This window comes from Atta cephalotes, assembly GCF_000143395.1.
Source record: "Atta cephalotes unplaced genomic scaffold scaffold00018, whole genome shotgun sequence".
Taxonomy (NCBI): domain Eukaryota; kingdom Metazoa; phylum Arthropoda; class Insecta; order Hymenoptera; family Formicidae; genus Atta; species Atta cephalotes.
In genome coordinates, this window is record NW_012130082.1 from 3,784,818 (window position 1) to 3,805,232 (window position 20,415).

Here is a 20,415-nt window from a genome sequence, read left to right on the forward strand (position 1 = left end):
GTGTGTGTGTGTGTGTGTGTGTGTGTGTGTGTGTGTGTGTGTGTGTGTGTGTGTGTGTGTGTGTGTATTTAAATTTAATAAAGATTTTTCAAAGTGAAAAAAATTTTCTATGAAACATAGTTATAAAATAATTATATGCAGAGGATAAACATCAGATCAAAAATAAAATCTTGTTAAATAGAACTAATCGTAAACTAATAGTAGAAAATCATCCAAAAATAACTTTTCACACTTACATTGGACATCTTGAATTATTTGATTCGAATGTGACTGGGCTAACTGCGCTCTGGAGTCTCAACCAAAGTGACGACGTAGTAGCACAAGCTGTAACCACTTTGTTTCTGTAAGACTCCTAGTGTTCCAATCCTATTGTTTGAGAAGATACATGGATTTGGGGTTTGCAAACTCCATTACTGGAAACCGGATTGAGGATGCTTTCGTGGGAGGTTTACAGGATGAAGAACGAAAATGATGACGAAGAGTACATTTCGCGCATTCTTGGTCTCGGTCGAGTATCTTGCATAACGAATATACATTATATTATTATTTTACATGAAAAATAAAAACTTGAATGCACAAATAATTGTTGGGTGAATTGAATAATTTTAAAGCTCCTTTTATATAGTTAATCAGTTCTTTTTAAAAAGTAATAATTTTGCTTGGCAACTTGAATAAAAATCCATTATATTACTAACTCCTTTGCTTGTTAGTTATCTCAATTCTGCTTACGTAGCCAAGCAATATTATTAAATATAATTATTAAAGAAAATTACGTTTTTAGTCTTATTATCTTCAGTTATCTTAGAGACAACTGAAAACGTAATTTTCATAATCGGATTAATATATAACCGTACAATTGTAGAATTAATTTCTTCGTTTAGAAAATCTCCAAATGATATTCTTTGAAAATCATGCCCCTATGTATTCAACAATATTACGTATATCAATCAACAATATTACGTCTGTGCTTTTCTCTTTTTATTCATTCATCTACAAAAATATATCTTTTTTTTATTATAGATGTGAAAGCATGAAAAAGTACAGTTAACACAATGGACTGTTACTGCCTACAAGAAATATGTACTATTTCGTGCCATTTTATCGCACATCTGCATGCTACAAATGTTGAAATGGTAGATACGAGCAAAACAGAGATGGCTGGAGCAAAATATATTTCAATATAGCGTTTAAAAGAAATCTCTTTAATGTCAGTTTATTGAGTTTAAAGTTGAAGGCACGGAAATAAATTGCAAAAGTTCCATATTTTTGTCCGTTAAAAGTTTTTGCCGCTTTACAAATTAGGATATTGTTTCTTTGAATATCATTCTTTTTACACAATTTTATAAAAGTGCGTGTTCAATTAAAAAATCGTGTCGAATAAAAAAATTGCGCTCATTTAAAAACACGATGAGCACGGATTTGATTGGGATCAAGTTATTTCATTCCTGTTGCGTCTGCAAACCACAAGATTTAAAGGTCAGCACTACGGGATTAATAAATCTGTTTCGAGGTCGAAAAATACGATATCACCTATGCTCGATAACCTGCACGAACTGCACAAACCGTTTCTCGCTTTCGTCGACATTTGATAACATATCGGATCAACCTTTATCGGCAATATTGATCCATGAGATCGCTATTTAAAGAAACGCTTTATTCACAATGGCTTCTGTTTACAACGTTTAATGTGCGAATCGATAATACTGCATTATACATTACACAATTTTCATATTATAAGTAATAAATTTGAATACAATTATATTGTCGATTGAGAAAATAATTATTTATGTGAAAATGATTTATAAATGATTAAATTTCCAGTTACAATCGTATCTCATAATTGCACATTTGACTGCCTATTTTTTTTTACATAAATTATCTTTAAACGCGTAATAATATGAACAATATTCGAATAACAGACTCTATTTTTACTAACTTAAAAATTTCATATTATTAAATATCTATATAATATAATAAATAATTTAAAAAATGACAAATATGAGTGTATTTTTACGATTGTTGAATTATAGCGCACATAAAATAATTTTATAATTTTTATAAAATAATTTTTGATAAATTTATTATAAACTGAGATAAATAATAAATTTTATAAAATAATTTTATTTCTGCGCTCTAACAATTGCATGCGACTCATATTTGCTGTTCTTTTGATTATTTGACATTATCGCGAGTCTGAGTTTGTAGTAGTGAATTATAACTCATGATACACTCTTTATTAATACAACAAAATAAATACAGAATGTTTATTAATAACAAACAAATCGTTATAATGAATCTTTTATTCATAATCGTGTCACATTTATTATTTGTCCTACGTATTTTATATTTATATTAATAACATGTGTTATACACGCATATACATATAAGGTAAATGTGTCAATTAGTAGATAAGTAAAGACATGATTTAATTAGATGAAATAACAAAAATTTAAATATTAAGCTTTTAATGATATGTACGATTCTACGATTCTCTAGTGAAAGTAAAGCGTAAGATTAAAAGGAACATAAGTCGAATATAAAAGGAGAGTACAGAAGCGTATAAGCAAACATTCTAAGGGGTGTAGATTGGAACAATGGAACGTAAACGAAGCGTTAAAATGCTTCGTAAACGCTTTATGCTTCTTTTATGTTCCATTGTTCCAATCTACGCTCTTTATAGAATATTCGCTTACATCTGTTTCTATCACTCTTCTTTACATATTTGACTCGTGTTCCTTTCTGCCTTGTGCTTTTTTTACTAAAATAAATAAAATCATTGTTTATGGAAATTTAATAAAATAAATTAGAATTATACATATATCATTAAAAGCTTAATATTTAAAATTTTTATCATTTTGTCTAATAATTGTCATGTGACATGTCTCCTATCTACATTTACCTTATTATTTAGTATACTACTATACAATCATACTACCTATACAATCTCCAAATAAAAAAATTAATTGATGAATATTTCGTATGTCCTCTTTATATTTCCAGGTTATGCAAAAGTCATGTCGTTGTGGATTCATGTATGGGGAGCTAACGGACAAGGAAACGATTGCCAGAATCGAGGAATGCCTCGAGGGTCAAATTCACGATCAATTCGAGATCTTGCTGTACAAGAAGACCAGTGAGTTATTACTTTTATAAATCTCCGCATGAAAGCTTAAATGTGGTGTTCGTGCCTTTTTACGAGTATCGATGGTTTTCAATGTAGCGTTTCTTGGTTAGTATTTAATATACAGAAAGGAAGAATGATCGGAATGAATGTTCAGAGAATTATACGGATCTAAAATTTTATATTTTTTGATTTTCTAACGCATAAAATTTAAATGTTTATTCATTGGTTTATTTTGCGTGATAAAGCCAGTAAATATGTATAGATAAAATAAATATTTAGATAAAAAAAATATTTAGATAAAAAAACAAAATCATGATTTTTTATGAACGACCTTATTATAACGATTTAAAAAGATGAAATTATTTGGTTTCTGTTTATCTAAACTCGACGAATTGTTCTAGTTCTCTTACAAGAAGATGTAATTTTGACGAAATTTACATGATGTAATGAAAATCTGTCAGTGGCAAGTACGTTTTTCTTTATGCGTTTATCACACAGGATAATTGGATAGCTATGCAAAAAGGTAGTTGGAAAGGGAGAAAAAACTACTCGCGGAATCTCGACCAGAGGAGTTATTGCGCGAAATTTGCATGCGCGTGTTTATCGGGCCAACATCTAGTTTCCTATTGCGCCACCATGCACTTTATGCATTGTGCACGGTGCGGAAACGTTAGAGGTACCCGGCAATCAGCAGAGTCTATGTATTTAATGGAAAACAAAACGTCGTCGCTTAGCGTAAGGGAACCAACGTTTTGCTGGCGTAACAGCGCCGTTACGTTAATTAGAATATGTACACCATTGGAAACGTGCAATTTATAACTTTTTCATGTAGCAATAAGCTATAAGAAAATAGTGTTACATTATTTTTTTTTCAAATATAATAAAATATCTTAATTTCTTTTTAAGTTATAAACAGATACGAAAATTGAATTAATAATTGCTATTCTATAAACATTTGATATTTATCTCACTGTTATTAAAGTGAGAATGGACTAGATGGAATATAATAGTATTTATCGAAAGTTAAATTATGAAAATTTAATTTTGCATTGTTTCTCATTCTTTTCCCCATCATTATATGTATATTTTGCACTTAAAAAATTATAAATATAATAAGAATAATATTGTACTGAAAAATAATTTCTTAAAATAACAACTTTATTTATTAAGTGTGTGTAAATTTTTAAAGCACGTTATAGAAGCATATATATGTTATAGTTACAATGTTTGCAACAACAATTGCTGAGCAACAGCAAAACTATCGATTCCCGTTTTAAAACGTCTCGAGACACGAAATGTATCAATGTGCATGCACAATATTTGGTGGAATATCGAAACGTAACTATCTGCATACATCATCGATAAGTTTCGCGTTTTGCTGGTCGTTCTGCCATCATGTCGCATCATCTGGCTCTAATATTCGCGTGTTATCTCATTTCGACGAATATTTGATTATTTTCTCTATAAAAGGAAACATTAAATGCACCTCCCTTAATGCACATACTAAGCATAATAACGCAAGATCGTTCTGTTTAAAGGTAGCCCAAGAGGTATGTCTAGCACAGATTCACAAAAGCGTGCTCGCAAATGCCAGTAAGTCACCCACGAATCTAAAATCTATGCAAAGGATATCATATATACGACAGATATACTTATCACATCAATAATAAACTTAAAAATTAGCGTTAAAATTTAAATTTAATTCTAAATCTTTAATTCCTTAAAATTTCTTAAAAAGACCACGAATTAAACTAAGCATTATTAACTATTATATTAAATTCTGTTCATTATAGGATAAAAAAAATAAAATATTTGAAATTTGTTAAAATTATTGTTAGTATTTTTATAATTATCTTAAATTTTTCCGAAATTTTCTCTTTAAAATTAGAATATCCACTTTGTGGAAAAGAGCTACATTTCCTTCGTAATCGGAGCTAGAGCAGAAAGATTACTTTGCAATAGCACCATTTGCCGATAGTTCACAAAATAGATCACGGACATTATTTTTGTGCTGCTCGTTTGGTGAATCTAAGTACTTTTTTGTCGGAAAACCTTAGTCGACAGTCCTTATCGTCGGAAGAGAGACGCGGAGATAAATGCAATGACGTTCATTTTTCTCTTCGAATAGAGGGAGAAAGAAAGTCACTCTTCGAGAATTATCAAAAATTTACGAGGTTGATTAACTCGTAGGAATAAGATTGTAAAAGACAAATTAATTACGTGCCATATTACAGGAAACGAAGATTCTTTCTTACAGAAAATTTATTTTTACTTACATTTCATATAGTCTCTTCTTAATAGCACATAGTATATATGTAGTTACATTATCGTTCATAAGTATAGGAATATTTGTGATTTTCTCGCACGTAAAGTTAAATATTTTAAATATGAAAAAAAGTCATAGAGAATTTTTTGCAAATGTATTTCAAAAAAGAAGAATAAAGTTTTAAATCTAAGTATTAATTTTACTTCTACAATAGTTTATATTTCTAAAATTTTTTTTTTAATAAAAAAATGTAGAAATTGAAATTTCACACAAAAAATTCGATATTATTGCGAAAAATCGTCGTAAATTTTTTCATTGTAAAAACATTTTAAAGCTTACTTTAAGATATTTATTTGTTAAATTTTATCCGATGACTTGATTTCATCAAGTTGCAGTACTTCAAAATAAAACAAAAATATTTAAAAAATATTTCAATTTTTAATTTTATGTAATTTAAGAACAAAACATTGAAGGCATAAAGATAAAACATAGAGATTTAAAGTTCCGTCTTTCCTCTTTAAAACATTTTTTTAAGGCTTTTTCACGATTTTTTTTATCAAGATACTTAACTTTTTGTGAGATACGAGAAAATCACAAGCGTTTCCGAATTTATAAATGATAGCACGTGTATACTGTCATAAACATCTCGATTTCAATTTCTATAATTTTTTATCAACATTTCAAAATTGATACTACAATACTTTTTATAGCATATAATATAATGTATATTTACTTATATATTTTTTATTTACTTAAATTGTTATTAATATCTATATCATATTGATGAAAATTTTTAATTTAAAGATCAAATTTGATTTATTATCGCATTTTATTATTGATTGCTCATAGAATTAATAACAAAATCTTTATAACTTTTTTGCCAGTTTTTCCTAGATTATGCAAATTGAAAGTATATAATATGATTGTAGAAATTCAATTCAATTCAATTATTACTCATTAATAAAACCGAAACATCAGCTAAGTTAGAGAAGCCAAGTACAGTCAAAGTTGGATATTAAAATAATATTTCTACCCATATTACATTTATTTCAGATATATGACCGCCGATTACTTTCAGCATATAACACAATCAAGTCATCAACTGAAATAAAATTAATCTCACAAATTAATTGTCGCTACTCTCTAACATCTTAAAGCTACGCTTTAACACCTTAAACTTTTTTACAAATCGAAATATTTCGGTCAATTCTACCACTTTTTCTTATCATCTTCTTCTTAACAAATTTTACTTCATATGTGCTGATATTCTACGTAAATTCTATGATACTGTTTTTATTTATTTTTAATGCATAACACGCTCTGTAACAGCATAACGCATGTTGCCATATAATTATGCCATTTATATTCAAGCGTATGATTACCATCCGCATTTAATATTGAATAATCAAGATAATTTTGATATTCTGCGATAAATATGTTATCTTATATTTTATAGAAATTATAACTCTTAATAGAATATTTTAAATTAGTATTTAATAAATTTTTATTAAATGATATAACAATTACTAGATTTATCATAGAAAATTATTTCAATGTCTGAATTTTTTTTTTGTCATAATTATCTCGATTATTAAATTCCGTTCGTTTCATTTCAAATTAGTTAAAACTGTAGTTATACTTTCTCATAGTGATGACTTACACTTTTTATTATTCCTCGAAACATGGTCGGTATTTCCGTTGTCGATGTACGTGTCAATATATATATAACTTCCCATATGCCGCTGTCGCTCGACAGGCTTACAAGGTTGCTTAATTAAGCCAGCTGTCGATAAATATCCACATAGGAGTAGATACAAAATATTATCGAACATTTATATATTACTTGTATTCCCTCGGATCCAAAATTTCATCCATGTTTGAATTCCTGTATTTTTTCATTAATCCGCGCTAAAAGAACAACAAATTCTAACGAATTCTATTGTTAAAGTAGTATATTTTTTTAAGACTACGTAAAAATGTATTTCATCAAAGAATAACGTAAAGATGTAAAATATCCAATTAAAAATATCCAAAATGTCAAAAAATTTATTTTTATATTTACTAGCATTTTTTCTAGGATTTGTCGACATTACAAATGGATTTTAATATACGTCACAATGATATATTTTGATTAATATAATATAAATTTCTTTTTATTATTCAATACATATATTATTGTTTTCTTCTCCTTTGCTCTACTTTAATTTATTCATTACTATCATTTATTTGCATGCTAGCATGCTTTACATTACGAAATATCATAAGTAAGTCCCTAATTAGATTTCATTGGCCCGAACTCGCATCCAGCTTCGATCCTGCATGTCGAATTTAACATTGTGGACAAGTGTGACTAGTATTACAATAATTTAATGCATAGTACTTTATTACTTGGATTGACGAAGAAACATCATTATATTATAAGGATTAAGCATTAACTTAGAAATTTAATATTAGAAAATATATTACTATTAGAAAATATAAAATCTAATTAATTTAACTAAAGCCACGTAATAACATATGGACGAATGTTTTAAATTCTTACATCTTATCTGTGATATTTGAGAATTTTCTCGCATCGAAGAAAATTTTTCGTATTTTCTTATCAATAAAAATATCTCATTTTAGCACTTCTTTAAAATATCTTCGACATTTTTCTTGTTAATCGTGTTGATTGTATTATCTTATTAATTCTTATTTTTAAAAACTTATCTAATTTATAACAATAGTACGATTAGTTCTTATATTTCAATTTTTCTTCTTTCGCACTTTTATTACTGTATATAGCAGATCATTTTATTGGAGTATATCTTTTGACACACGTAGCATAGATTCTTCTAGATTCCGGCAGCTGAATTGATGACCAGCTGACTCGCTGATTTAATATAGCCTCTGCTAGAGAAATAAAATTCGTAATCTTTTTGCAACTGATAGTGCTTGAAAGAATAAATTAAATATTAGATTTTCTTTTTTAATATCAGCATTATCCTTTTTTTATCCATAGAGACACCATTATGGCTGCTGTTGCAAATAGCACCCATCAAAAACGAACGAGACCTCGTGGTCTTGTTCCTACTGACTTTTCGAGACATTACCGCTTTGAAACAACCTATCGAAACGGACGACAGCAAAGGCGGCCTCTCCAAGTTCGCCAAACTCGCCAGATCAGTCACCAGATCGAGATCGGTTCTAGTTTCTCAATTCAGCTCCCATCTGCCGGCTTTGAAAGATACAGCTGTACCGACTACCACCAAACAATCGCATTTGGGTCATGTAAGTTGTTGAAATGATGTTTCATAATTTTATTAAAAATCTTCATCTTTTTTATATTTGTATATCTCTTTTATGTCGTAATTTTCCTACACGGAAAGAATCTTTCTTAGAATTTGCTCTGAAAATATGATAATTTTGGGACAACATTACATTTCGAAGAATTTTATGTAAATTTCTTTCATTCATTAATAAAACTACAATAAAATATAAATTAATTTTACTAAGTGCATGGTAAAAATCTTGAAAATATTGTATTATACCACACTACCATATTTTCAGGGTAAAATTTAAAAGATAATTCTTTCCGTGTAATCTTTAAAATGTTTTCTTTCAAAAATCTTTAAAATATATATCTCGATATCCCTTTTTTTACCGTGGCTGAAAGTATATAAGTATTATTATCATTTCAAAACAGTCAATATGATGAATTATAGTAGTAGTCAATCTATACATTTATAAATCGATGAAATAAAAACGTATTTTCAATACGTCGACTTCGTCAGAAAATGGAAAGCTGAGACCACATCTGCATGAATTTTTCTTTAAAATCAACCTAGAAAGCTTATATATTTGAAAGTTTTGAAGTGTGAAAAGCTAATGGAGTCAAACTTGATGTAAGAAAAAGATATCAGATAAAAGAGATATATATGATGGATAAGAAATCGATATTTAAATGATAAAAATAATTCGTTCTCTTTGATGGTTTATTTTAACATATATCTATCAATATAAATAAAATTTATGAAGAAATATCTTTAAGTAACGAATTATATAAATATATATAAATGTATAAATTTATGTAAACAAATTTGTATAAATGTATAAATTTATGTAACAACAATTATTTTTATGATAATTTTTATGATATTTTTCACACAAGAATTTGCCTCTTGATATATATTTCGACATTATGATCTTCTTTTAGATGATGTCCCTAAGCGGCGATGTTATGCCACAATACAGACAAGAAGCACCGAAAACCCCGCCACACATTTTATTACATTACTGCGCATTTAAGGCAATTTGGGACTGGATTATTTTATGTTTGACTTTTTACACAGCCATCATGGTGCCGTATAACGTCGCGTTTAAAAATAAGACTAGCGAAGATGTCTCTCTATTAGTTGTAGACAGTATCGTTGATGTGATATTCTTCATCGACATTGTGCTAAATTTTCACACAACATTTGTTGGCGCTGGTGGAGAAGTCGTATCTGATCCGAAGGTAACTTTAGCTTTATCAACATTTTTTCGTAAGCAATTTAATTATCTATTAAAAATAAATGTTTATATTTTATATTTGTATTTGGAATTATTACAAATCCTATAAATAACTCGCAGTTTTGTGAAATAATTTGTTCACGATAGTGTAATGAATATATACATATAATAGTAATTTACTTTCATACATAATAATAAGAATAAATGCGTAATAGCTATGTTTTTTTCATAACGTAATACTTTGATACTTTCAGGTAATCAGGATGAATTATCTGAAATCTTGGTTCATCATAGATCTACTAAGTTGTCTACCATACGATGTATTTAACGCCTTCGATCATGATGAGGATGGAATAGGTAGCCTGTTTTCGGCTCTGAAAGTAGTACGGTTGCTGCGACTCGGTAGAGTTGTACGCAAGTTAGATCGTTATCTGGAATATGGTGCCGCGATGCTCATTCTTCTACTCTGTTTCTACATGTTGGTTGCTCACTGGCTGGCCTGTATTTGGTACGTCATATTAAGGTGATTTTACCCTGTGTACACACACGTATTCAAGGTAACACACACCTCTTTGACTGAGATACGTACGTCGCGTAATACAATCATTACTGTACAACATTACATACTCGTACAAAAGCGAAGATTATTGTGATATTCGTTATGTCCAAACATGCTTCCACTTTTTTTATGTATATATGTTTTACGTACAATATTTATGTATATCTGTTGTTTCATTATATCTTAAAAATTGAGCGTTATCTATATTATATTATTTTACTAACCATCATTCTGTCGAAAAAAAGAAGAAATTTAATTGAATATAAAACGGTGCTCCCTAGATATTTTTTTATTTAATTTTATTAAAAATAATTTTTTATGAAAGAGGACGAATGCACAAAGACAATACAAAGCAACGATATCCAGTTATTACATTAAGTCAAAATTCATCCAGAATGTGGAAGCATTTAAATGTATAAACAAGAACGTTAAATTTAACTTCGTGCGATCGTAAAAGAAATAGCATAGTATCTCGCATCCAAATGTGATCTTTTTTGATATCGTATCAATTTTCGGTCCGATGAATCTGATATAGTAAGAAATTTCCTCGCATTAAAGGTATTCGATAGGGAGATCAGATGCTGATAATGGGGTGCAATATTCGTGGTTGTGGAAATTGGCTAACGTTACCCAGTCACCATATAGCTACTTGTGGACCAATGCCAGCACTGCACCCGAACTAGTAGCTGGCCCGTCACGCCGTACGATGTATGTCACTGCTCTTTACTTCACAATGACTTGTATGACCTCTGTGGGCTTTGGAAATGTTGCAGCCGAAACCGACAATGAGAAGATTTTCACCATCTGTATGATGATCATAGCTGGTATGGATACCATTATAATTTTGAATCTAATTATAAATGTAAATCAGCTACAAAAGGAATATCTCGATCATCCGACAAGTTAGATGAAAAAAAAATACTTACGAATATTTCAACGAAGTTAGATGAAAAAAAAAAATACTTGCGAATATTTTGTATAAAATAAATTTAAAGAATTTTTTCTCTTTCCTTTTCTCTTCTTCCCTCAACCAGCCTTATTGTATGCTACGATCTTCGGTCATGTTACCACTATCATCCAACAAATGACATCCGCTACCGCCAAGTATCACGATATGTTGAACAACGTGAGAGAATTTATGAAGCTACATGAAGTACCGAAAGCTCTTAGTGAGCGCGTCATGGATTACGTCGTTAGCACGTGGGCGATGACCAAAGGCTTGGATACGGATAAAGTTCTTAATTACTGCCCTAAAGACATGAAGGCCGATATTTGCGTGCATCTTAATCGGAAGGTCTTCAACGAACATCCCGCTTTCAGGTAAATTCTACAATCATATATAAAGATTGTATACTTTTAAATTTAATTTAAAAATTAACTAATATTAAATTATAAATGTAATAGTAATTATAAATGTAATTATAAATGTAATTAGATCATTATTGTAAATTGTAATAATTTTAATTCGCTATGCTTGTTTACTATTTAGATTAGCGTCTGATGGATGTCTGCGTGCCTTGGCGATGCACTTCACGATGTCACATAGCGCCCCCGGCGATCTGCTCTATCATACAGGAGAATCCATCGATTCTTTGTGCTTTATCGTAACTGGTAGCCTCGAAGTCATACAAGATGACGAAGTAGTGGCAATACTAGGGAAAGGCGACGTTTTCGGCGACAGCTTTTGGACGAATCCAACGATCGGCCAGAGTGCAGCGAATGTTAGGGCGCTTACTTATTGCGATTTGCATACAATCAAACGAGATCGGCTCTTAGAGGTGTTGGACTTTTATCAAGCTTTTGCAAACTCCTTCGCCAGGAACCTGATTCTAACTTACAACTTGAGTCATCGGGTGAGTTTCTCAAATATTTAATTTTTAATTTTTTTTTTGCAAATGTGTTTATTGTAATGAAAAGGGTCAAATCAAATATGACAATTAAAATATAGGATTTTGATTGTTTATTGAACTTTTAATAGATCTTACATTATTGTGATGATTTGCTTTGACTTTATAATGGCAAATGATCAGAGTGTTTGCATATTTCTTTGCACGACGATTATACAGTCTTAGTTAATAAAAGCAATTTGTATGGCACACGATTATTCGTTTATAAATAATCAACATATGCAAAGAACAATAAATTAACAATTACAATAAACGACTCGTCAGGCACTAGATAATAGGCATTCGGATAACGTAACAATCAACATTCTTTAATATCGTATCATTGATTTCATAAATACACGTATACATGACATTAACAAAATTATACAAGTATGAGTAAGACTGAATGATTGAAGAAATAATCGCGAATTGAAAGATATCAGGCCGTTTTAAAAGGGGACAAAAGTCCTAATAATATATATTTAGATAAATAATTATAAATAAATAGTCTTACACAAGACTGTAAAAAATGTGGAATTCATTCATACAAACAAATAAGCGTTTTTCATTCAGACTTCCGCAACAATTTTCGTAATATAATTCGTTTCTGTAATAGTTTTAATTGTTTCTCTCGTCGCTATCACGTGAATTCGTTTCAACTTTAAAGATACGCACTCGTGTAAAATAGGAGGACTCTTTCATATCATAAACATTATTATAGTTATGTATAATTATGAGTTTTTTAATACATTTCTCGTACCCGCATATATTCCATTACAACTATAAGAATCGATAACAATAATTATATAGATTTTATTCTGTAAAATCAATTGATCAATTTCAAATATCTACAAATATCTTTAGAACTAACATTTTCTCTCTCTCTTTCTTTCTCTCTGCTCAATATCTCTTAAAAATCTCTATATTTATCACAATTACACTTGTTCTTCGCGAAGTCCCTCACTGTGTAATTTACGACCGGACAATTCTAGCATGACCTTCGATGTCGGATCTTGATCCAACACAGACTGCATTTCGCGCATGTCCTCTTCCACATCTGGCACTGGACCGACTCCCCATACCTCGCAATGTTTGATTTTGAAGTCTTCCTTACCGCTAAGCTGTACATAATTTTGAAAAGTCGTGCACGACAAACTTGATTTGCCGGTGCCGTATTCGCAATCCAACCAGAGGCCGGGATAATTAAGCTGTCCCCCCATAAGCAGGCCATTAGGCATCGTTTGCTGATGGAGATTGAGATACTGATAGTGATTGTTGTAATTCGTCGATGAAAATGTCAATATTTCCGGCTCAAGCTTGAATAGGAATGACGTTTGATTTCCTATAAAATTCGGTCCTAGTTTCCAGCTGTCCGAGGCGAAACCCCCAAATACATGATCATCCATATCTTGAAGTATAATAATTGTAGCACCTTGCATCACGATTCTTCCTAACATAGTTGAAAATGATTCGCCATGCACCTGACTCGAAAACAGAAATCGCCATTCGTTACGTAATTCGTGTGGCAGACTCAAATTTAGGAACAGAACATCTCCCAAACCTAATATACTTGGAAAGTGCGGTATATTTTCTAAACCCTTGCATAACGGTAAAAGGTTCAGATCGTTTATACGCGCTCCTGTATTCTTATCGCTACCCTTCTTTTGAGAGACTAAATAGAGGTATTGGAAAACGTGCGATTGAATATTCTTAAACGTGGCAGCTGTCATAAACCAACTTTCCACTTGATCGACAGTCAACACATCCCCATACTTGATCAAATCCTCACAGAGACTGCGAGAACGCATTCCTATGCGCCTAGTGTTGACCGTGCAACCGATGCTACTCCAAGTGAGGTAATGCGCATTGACAGAGTTCTTTTGTAGTCGTAAGTAAGAATTAATCGTTGCTTGAAGATAATGAAGGAACGAAGCAGTGGATATTTCATATTTTTGCTCTTCCTCCGAGAGACCATCAAAGATTAAATTGGTGCGTTCCTCGGGATTACCGCGTACGGCAAAGACATAGAGTCGACCAAAGTTCTCCCCGTTGATGGTCGAGACTTTCTTTCCTGGATCATGACAGAGAAATCGAACTATAAATTGCAATAAAGCATCATCCAAATGTATCGACCAATGTTTGAATATGTCCTCGCGTTTGATGGAACCTGAGCTGCGAGACATAGACTTAAAGAGGTTCTCCACTAATGTCAATTCCTCTGTGGAAAGAATATTTGCTGATGAAGCAGAACGGCTTGATCCATGACCCATCTGTAACAATTATACAATGTTAGTTTCGCTTATTTCAAAAGCAGCTTCTATTAATCAACTTTTACTATCTTTACTAATCAAATCATTTTTCTAAATAATAGTTTAATTCTATATGACTTTAGAGACATATTTAACATCACATTACATAGAAGAAAAAGATAAATAAGATTTTCCTCTTTTCCAATCATATTTTAGAATTTGCGCAGGGTATGCTATACGTTTGATTGTTATTTATACTTCGAAATCATAAAAAACAACTATCTAAATATCATAAAATATAATCTATCACGTTATTGATAAAGTGATTGATAAAGATATATATTGATAAAGACACACCTTTCGTACGGGCGAGCAACCTTTCCCGACAGTCCATATACCTCCTGGTCTTTCCGGTCACCCTGTCTATGTCGAGAACGCAAGGACACCACCCTGCACCTGCCTTGGACCGCAGATCCACTGCATTCGCAGATGTCGACTGGAGTCGGCACTGTCGGTGTCGTCGGCGGCGCGACGTTGCGTCACGTTTCGTCACGCACGTCACGTCACGTCGTCGTGCGGACGACGGCGATCGGCTTGAACGAACACGTCAACACGATCACCAGAGGACTTTGAAGGTTATGTGCAACGCGCGAGCAGCTCGCTGCTACGAGCCGCCACGAGTGCGCATCTCTCATCGACAGCACCTATCGACTTCCATCATGACGCCTGCGCCAACTGACGCACGACGCGCGATGCATCGTTTATGCATCATTTGCGCATTTTCCCCGTTCGTTCGTTCACGAATAATCAAAACTGACGGCGAAACATTTAAATTTGTCGAAATCCGTCTCTCTTTTAATAACGTGAAACAGTTGTGAAGCAGACTAAGTGGCAGCTTAATAGCAAATCGCGGTCTAAGACAAAAATTCGAGAAAACTTCTCGAAAATTTAGAGTAAAAAAACTTCTTTTTATCTCTTTTTTTTTGGAGACGAAACCTCTGAATTTTTGCACGAATAAACGCAACAAAATCAATTGTATTTAGACTCAATAATAATACAATAGTATTTGTAAAATTACTCTGAGTGTCCGGAGTATAAAGAGCGAAAATTGAAAATCCAGCTGATTTATCCTTCAACTGTCAGCTTATTGCACTGTCTATTTCACTTGCAAATGCATTTGTTTATGCGTTAAGTATTTTTTTACTCTCACACAAACTTCTATAGAAACAGGGATAAAAATTCGAGGATTATCGAGAGATAATTGCCTCGCGAAAATATTCATCGCACAATGTGCGCATAAAAAAACAAAAGAGTAGTAAAGGATGAAGGCAGGACAAGGATTGAGGTAGGACAAACTGAGAGAGGACAAGGCGAGGAACGGCACGAAATGCGATTTGATCTCGTTCAAAGGGAATTATAGGCGCGTTGCTCAAGTTATGCAATTTTCACACGGTAGATGAGATGAGATGACCTGGCCTATGCACAGAGCGCATTCGAGATGACGCACATCCATAATACGTCAAAGTCAAAACACAGCATCGGCTGTTTCCATGCGATTTTCGCATTGGCGCGGAAACGCTTGACTGTTAAGTATTGTTTAAATGAAGATTGATTCTTTCGTTTTCTATTTCCACAAAAAGAAATTTCTGAAAATTATATGTCGAGTGTCGTAAAACAATTAAACATGACGTATATCAATAATGCTGTGTAATAAATTCCTATAGCATTTTCATCAAATAGGAAATTTATTATATTATTATTATAGAACAAATTTAGGTATAATTAAATATATACTCTAAGAGTAAACACTAACTAACATAATATTATTATTATAAAATTTTATTCAACAATATTAATGTATGTAATACACATTTATAGGAATTACGTTATTGAATAAGAAATAACATTGATGTTAATGTTAATTGATGTTTACTGGATATAACATATATCTATATAAAATATAGTAACATATAAAATAATGTATATATGAATTTCTTATATATAATATACATTGTTTTTAATAAGTTTTAATTAATAAATATGTTAATCCCTATGTATCTTTTTTATTTAATTATTATTTAAAAAGAATATTTTTTTATCATGTAACGTTAATGAAGGTAAATTCTATGCATAGCTCATCTTTCGGAAAGTCGCTGATGTCCGTCGAGAAAAGGAGTTGGCCGAAAGGAGAAAAAATGAGCCGCAATTGGATCAAGCTCAAGATCATCTGGTTCGCAAGATCTTCTCGAGGTAGAAAATATTCTTGCTTATTGTTTCTATCCATTAGCTACCGAATACGATCAAATGTATTCGAGTCTGACATCAATTATTCTTTGGAAGTAAATATGTGAATCATAAGGAATCTATTCCGAGAAATTGAAAATGGAAGTTGTGTAAAATACAAAACATTCGATTACTTTTAAATCAAACTTTATTACTTTTAAATCAAATCCTTAATTATAAAAATAAAAAATTTAATTTTACGGAATGGATTTCTGCTGAGAAAATTACAATTATTGCAAGCATTAGTTTGTAATTGACGACTTCCGGTTGCCACTGATTAAATCATTCGAAAGTATCTGCTTCGACTGATTTTGACAATCGTAAAAATCTTTATCGAAGCATGCGAGAGAGCGCAATTTTACACTCAAATTTCTTTTATGTAACGATTAGATATAAGTGACTGTAATTTCCCATGTGATATATATCATAAAATTCTGCATTTTAATTCATAATATTTTCATATATAGAACATGTGCACGCGTATAATTAATACACAATTTTTCATAATGTAGCGTAATTATTAATAAATTGTGTATAAAATAAATTTTTCCTACGTACTATCGATAAAATAAGGACAATTTTGTTTGAAATTCTGTGCATTAATTAATTTTTATATATGAATAATGTATACTTATGAAAATAATTAAGAAAATAACTTAAGAAAAATTATTGAAGTAACTATTAAAGAATTAACAAGAAAATTGTAAGATCACATTTATTAAAACTGACTTGAAAGTACTCAAGTTTATTATTACATGGTGACAGATGGTTTTAACAGTTCCACATTTTTATGCGTGTGCACATGCAGTATCCTGCGTGACACGTGCGAGACAGAGAGAGAGAGAGAGAGAGAGAGAAAATGAAAAAGAAAAAAATGAAAGAGATAAAGAATGATAAAAGGTTTTATTGCGGATTTTTGTATCTTCCGTGGCTGTTGCTGAATGTGACTGTTGATCGTGTTGCTTGGCTGGCTTGTTCTTTCCGAAAAGGTTCAAGAGTGATGCGGAAAGCCAGATCGGTGTGACCAGGACCGTGAGTGGACGGTCTCATCAGGATTCCGACGAGGAGCTCACTGTGAACGTCCTGCCACCCTGGCCGAGTTTTAGGCAATTTCATTATTTTCTTACGTATTTATTTCTTCTCTAATTCTTTTTTGCCGTTTTCCTCGCTACACGTCTTATTATTATTATTATTATTATTATTATTATTATTATTATTATTGTTGTTATCATTATTACATCGTTATCTTTTATCATTGAACTTTTATACAACATTTGTTACCATTAATTACCGTCGTTAATTATGACCATGGCAGTTTTATTAATATCCATCGCAATGTATACTGTATATTATTACATTATGCATATTATACCGGAATACCTGTTTCGATATTCGTGTACATGTGTATATATGTAATACTCATGAATATATTGTGTACCACGGCAACGCGCGTGATGCACGTGTCTCCGCGGGTTAATCCCACATTTGCATTCTGATGATTCTAAGTTTCATTAATTAAATGCCTCATTGCGTACTTTTGATTTCTAAGTCATTGTTTGTCAACTTTAAAAATATGAAATAAAATAATTAAAAAAAAAAGAATTAAAAAGCAGATATGCTTTGCGCAAAACTTTTATGTGATATGTGTATATCTAACGGAATAGGATTTTTCTTATAAATGATTTATATTTAAAGAAAAATCAATTTTTTGTAATTTTAACGATGATCTTGCAAATAAGGGATTAAACTGCATTTCTTAAAACTAATAACAACATGCAGAATGTTCTTGTACAACATCGACAAACTTGACTCAATTTCAACTTTACAAGAAAATAGAAAACCGATTTTTTTAATGAAAAAAATAAATTTTTAAATACATAAGATTAGAAATAATTTATCATCAAATTATTTTTAAATGGACAATTTTTAACAGAATCAAGTCTTTATTTGCTTTGATTGATTTGTGTTTTGATGAAACCTTAATATAATACTTATAATTAGCTATACTTCGAAAAATTTAACGTTGGACTCCAAGGAAGAGTAAAGAAATCCAAATAAATTCCCCTTGAGATGATATCGATTTCAGATTGATTTAAGATTTCTCTTTGATATAAAATTTGTCACTGTCATTCTCAAGAACACGCTGCACACATACAGATACTTCCCCAAATCTATTTGACGCAATAAATATCGTAATGCGTCCCGTAATGTGCCAGCCGGAAGGTATCACGTACGTGCACTTGCTGTACACACGCTTAAATTGTGAATAATAATAAATTTTCATCGCACGTCTACGTTGAAACACGAGCAAATCAAGAATGATAGCCGCCACGAACATTTCAGACATTTATCCTCGTCAAATGCATTTGCATTATATAATATATTCCATATATTATATTTTTGATAAAATATATAAAATCAATACACTGTTTTGCTTTAAAGTATTATGTCATTGATATGATTAATTATGATTTCCCACTAATGTTTATTAAAATAATAAAAGACAAACTAGCAATGGGATTCATTTGACAATGACATAATATTGATATAGTGATATAATATTTAAAGATCATTGGAAATTTCTGTAAATAATTCTAATTTTTACTAATTTTTAATGTCAACATTTTATCAAATATTTTGCGTTAATAAAACACTTTTGGTTTGTTCGTCCTTCCAGCAACATTTTCACGAGACGTACATTTCATTTGCGATATTGTATCAGTATTATTTTAACGATTATACTGCAGTTTTTAAACGAATGCTAGAGTGCTGTAAGATATACGGATGCTTTACAAGATCATGCGCATCTTTTTTGCATAATCATGATAACGTTTTATAATTAAAAGCCAGAGTCATATAATATAAATTTCAGGATTTTGTACAGTTTTTATTTCCTCCGTTATACAGCTTTGCAACTTTATCTGCCAGCTTTTATTTTCAGCGCTAGAGTGAAATAACATACGTAGTCATAACGCTGGATACTCTGAATCTTTACAAGGTTTGTTAATAAAAAGCAGAAGATCTTAATCGTACAATTTAATATATTTAAAAATTGACATCAGCAATACTTTTCGAGCAAACGATATCTTATTTGTATAATTAAAGACTGCGAATGTAATTGTTAATCGCGCATAAAATTGCGCAAACTCGTAATGCTGTCGGCGAGATGAGAAACTGCCGAAATCCTGATATATTTATTATGTTTGATCTTCTTTTTCTGCAAAGTGAAGTGCATGTGACGAACGCATACACTCTAGTATTCAAATTTCTCTTTGTCTCCTCTATATAGTTTATTATCTTTATGAGAGTGCATATATACGTACGAACATATATAAAATACTGTCATGCAGCTGCCCGAAAAATTATTGGAATGCCAGACAGAAAACTAAATGAATATCACGCTATATTTACGATTTACAGCTACATAATATTCTGCTTTTTAAAAATTTCTATTATAATAATCAACGATTTTATACATATATGTATATATATATATATATATATATATATATATATATATATATATATATATTGTTTGTACTAACTCGTACTATTAC

The 20,415-nt window shown here is 30.9% G+C and overlaps 2 protein-coding genes across 3 annotated transcripts in view; one reads left to right on the forward strand and one right to left on the reverse strand.

Annotated features, from left to right (window-relative positions):
• Positions 1 to 20,415, forward strand: part of LOC105618771 (potassium voltage-gated channel protein eag) — a 71,008-nt gene that overhangs the window by 47,012 nt on the left and 3,581 nt on the right. The window contains exons 3-11 of one of the 2 annotated variants that reach the window (XM_012200302.1): positions 3,001 to 3,133; positions 8,392 to 8,660; positions 9,586 to 9,885; positions 10,136 to 10,389; positions 10,999 to 11,264; positions 11,475 to 11,760; positions 11,930 to 12,293; positions 16,710 to 16,825; positions 17,848 to 17,964. In XM_012200302.1, coding sequence (XP_012055692.1) covers positions 3,001 to 3,133; positions 8,392 to 8,660; positions 9,586 to 9,885; positions 10,136 to 10,389; positions 10,999 to 11,264; positions 11,475 to 11,760; positions 11,930 to 12,293; positions 16,710 to 16,825; positions 17,848 to 17,964 — 2,105 coding nt within the window. The remainder of the gene's footprint in view (positions 1 to 3,000; positions 3,134 to 8,391; positions 8,661 to 9,585; positions 9,886 to 10,135; positions 10,390 to 10,998; positions 11,265 to 11,474; positions 11,761 to 11,929; positions 12,294 to 16,709; positions 16,826 to 17,847; positions 17,965 to 20,415) is intronic. The other variant, XM_012200303.1, reaches the window with a different exon arrangement.
• On the reverse strand, positions 13,262 to 14,596 carry LOC105618770 (TLD domain-containing protein 1). Its single transcript, XM_012200301.1, has one exon. It carries the CDS (start codon positions 14,594 to 14,596, stop codon positions 13,262 to 13,264), a length of 1,335 nt encoding a protein of 444 aa, XP_012055691.1.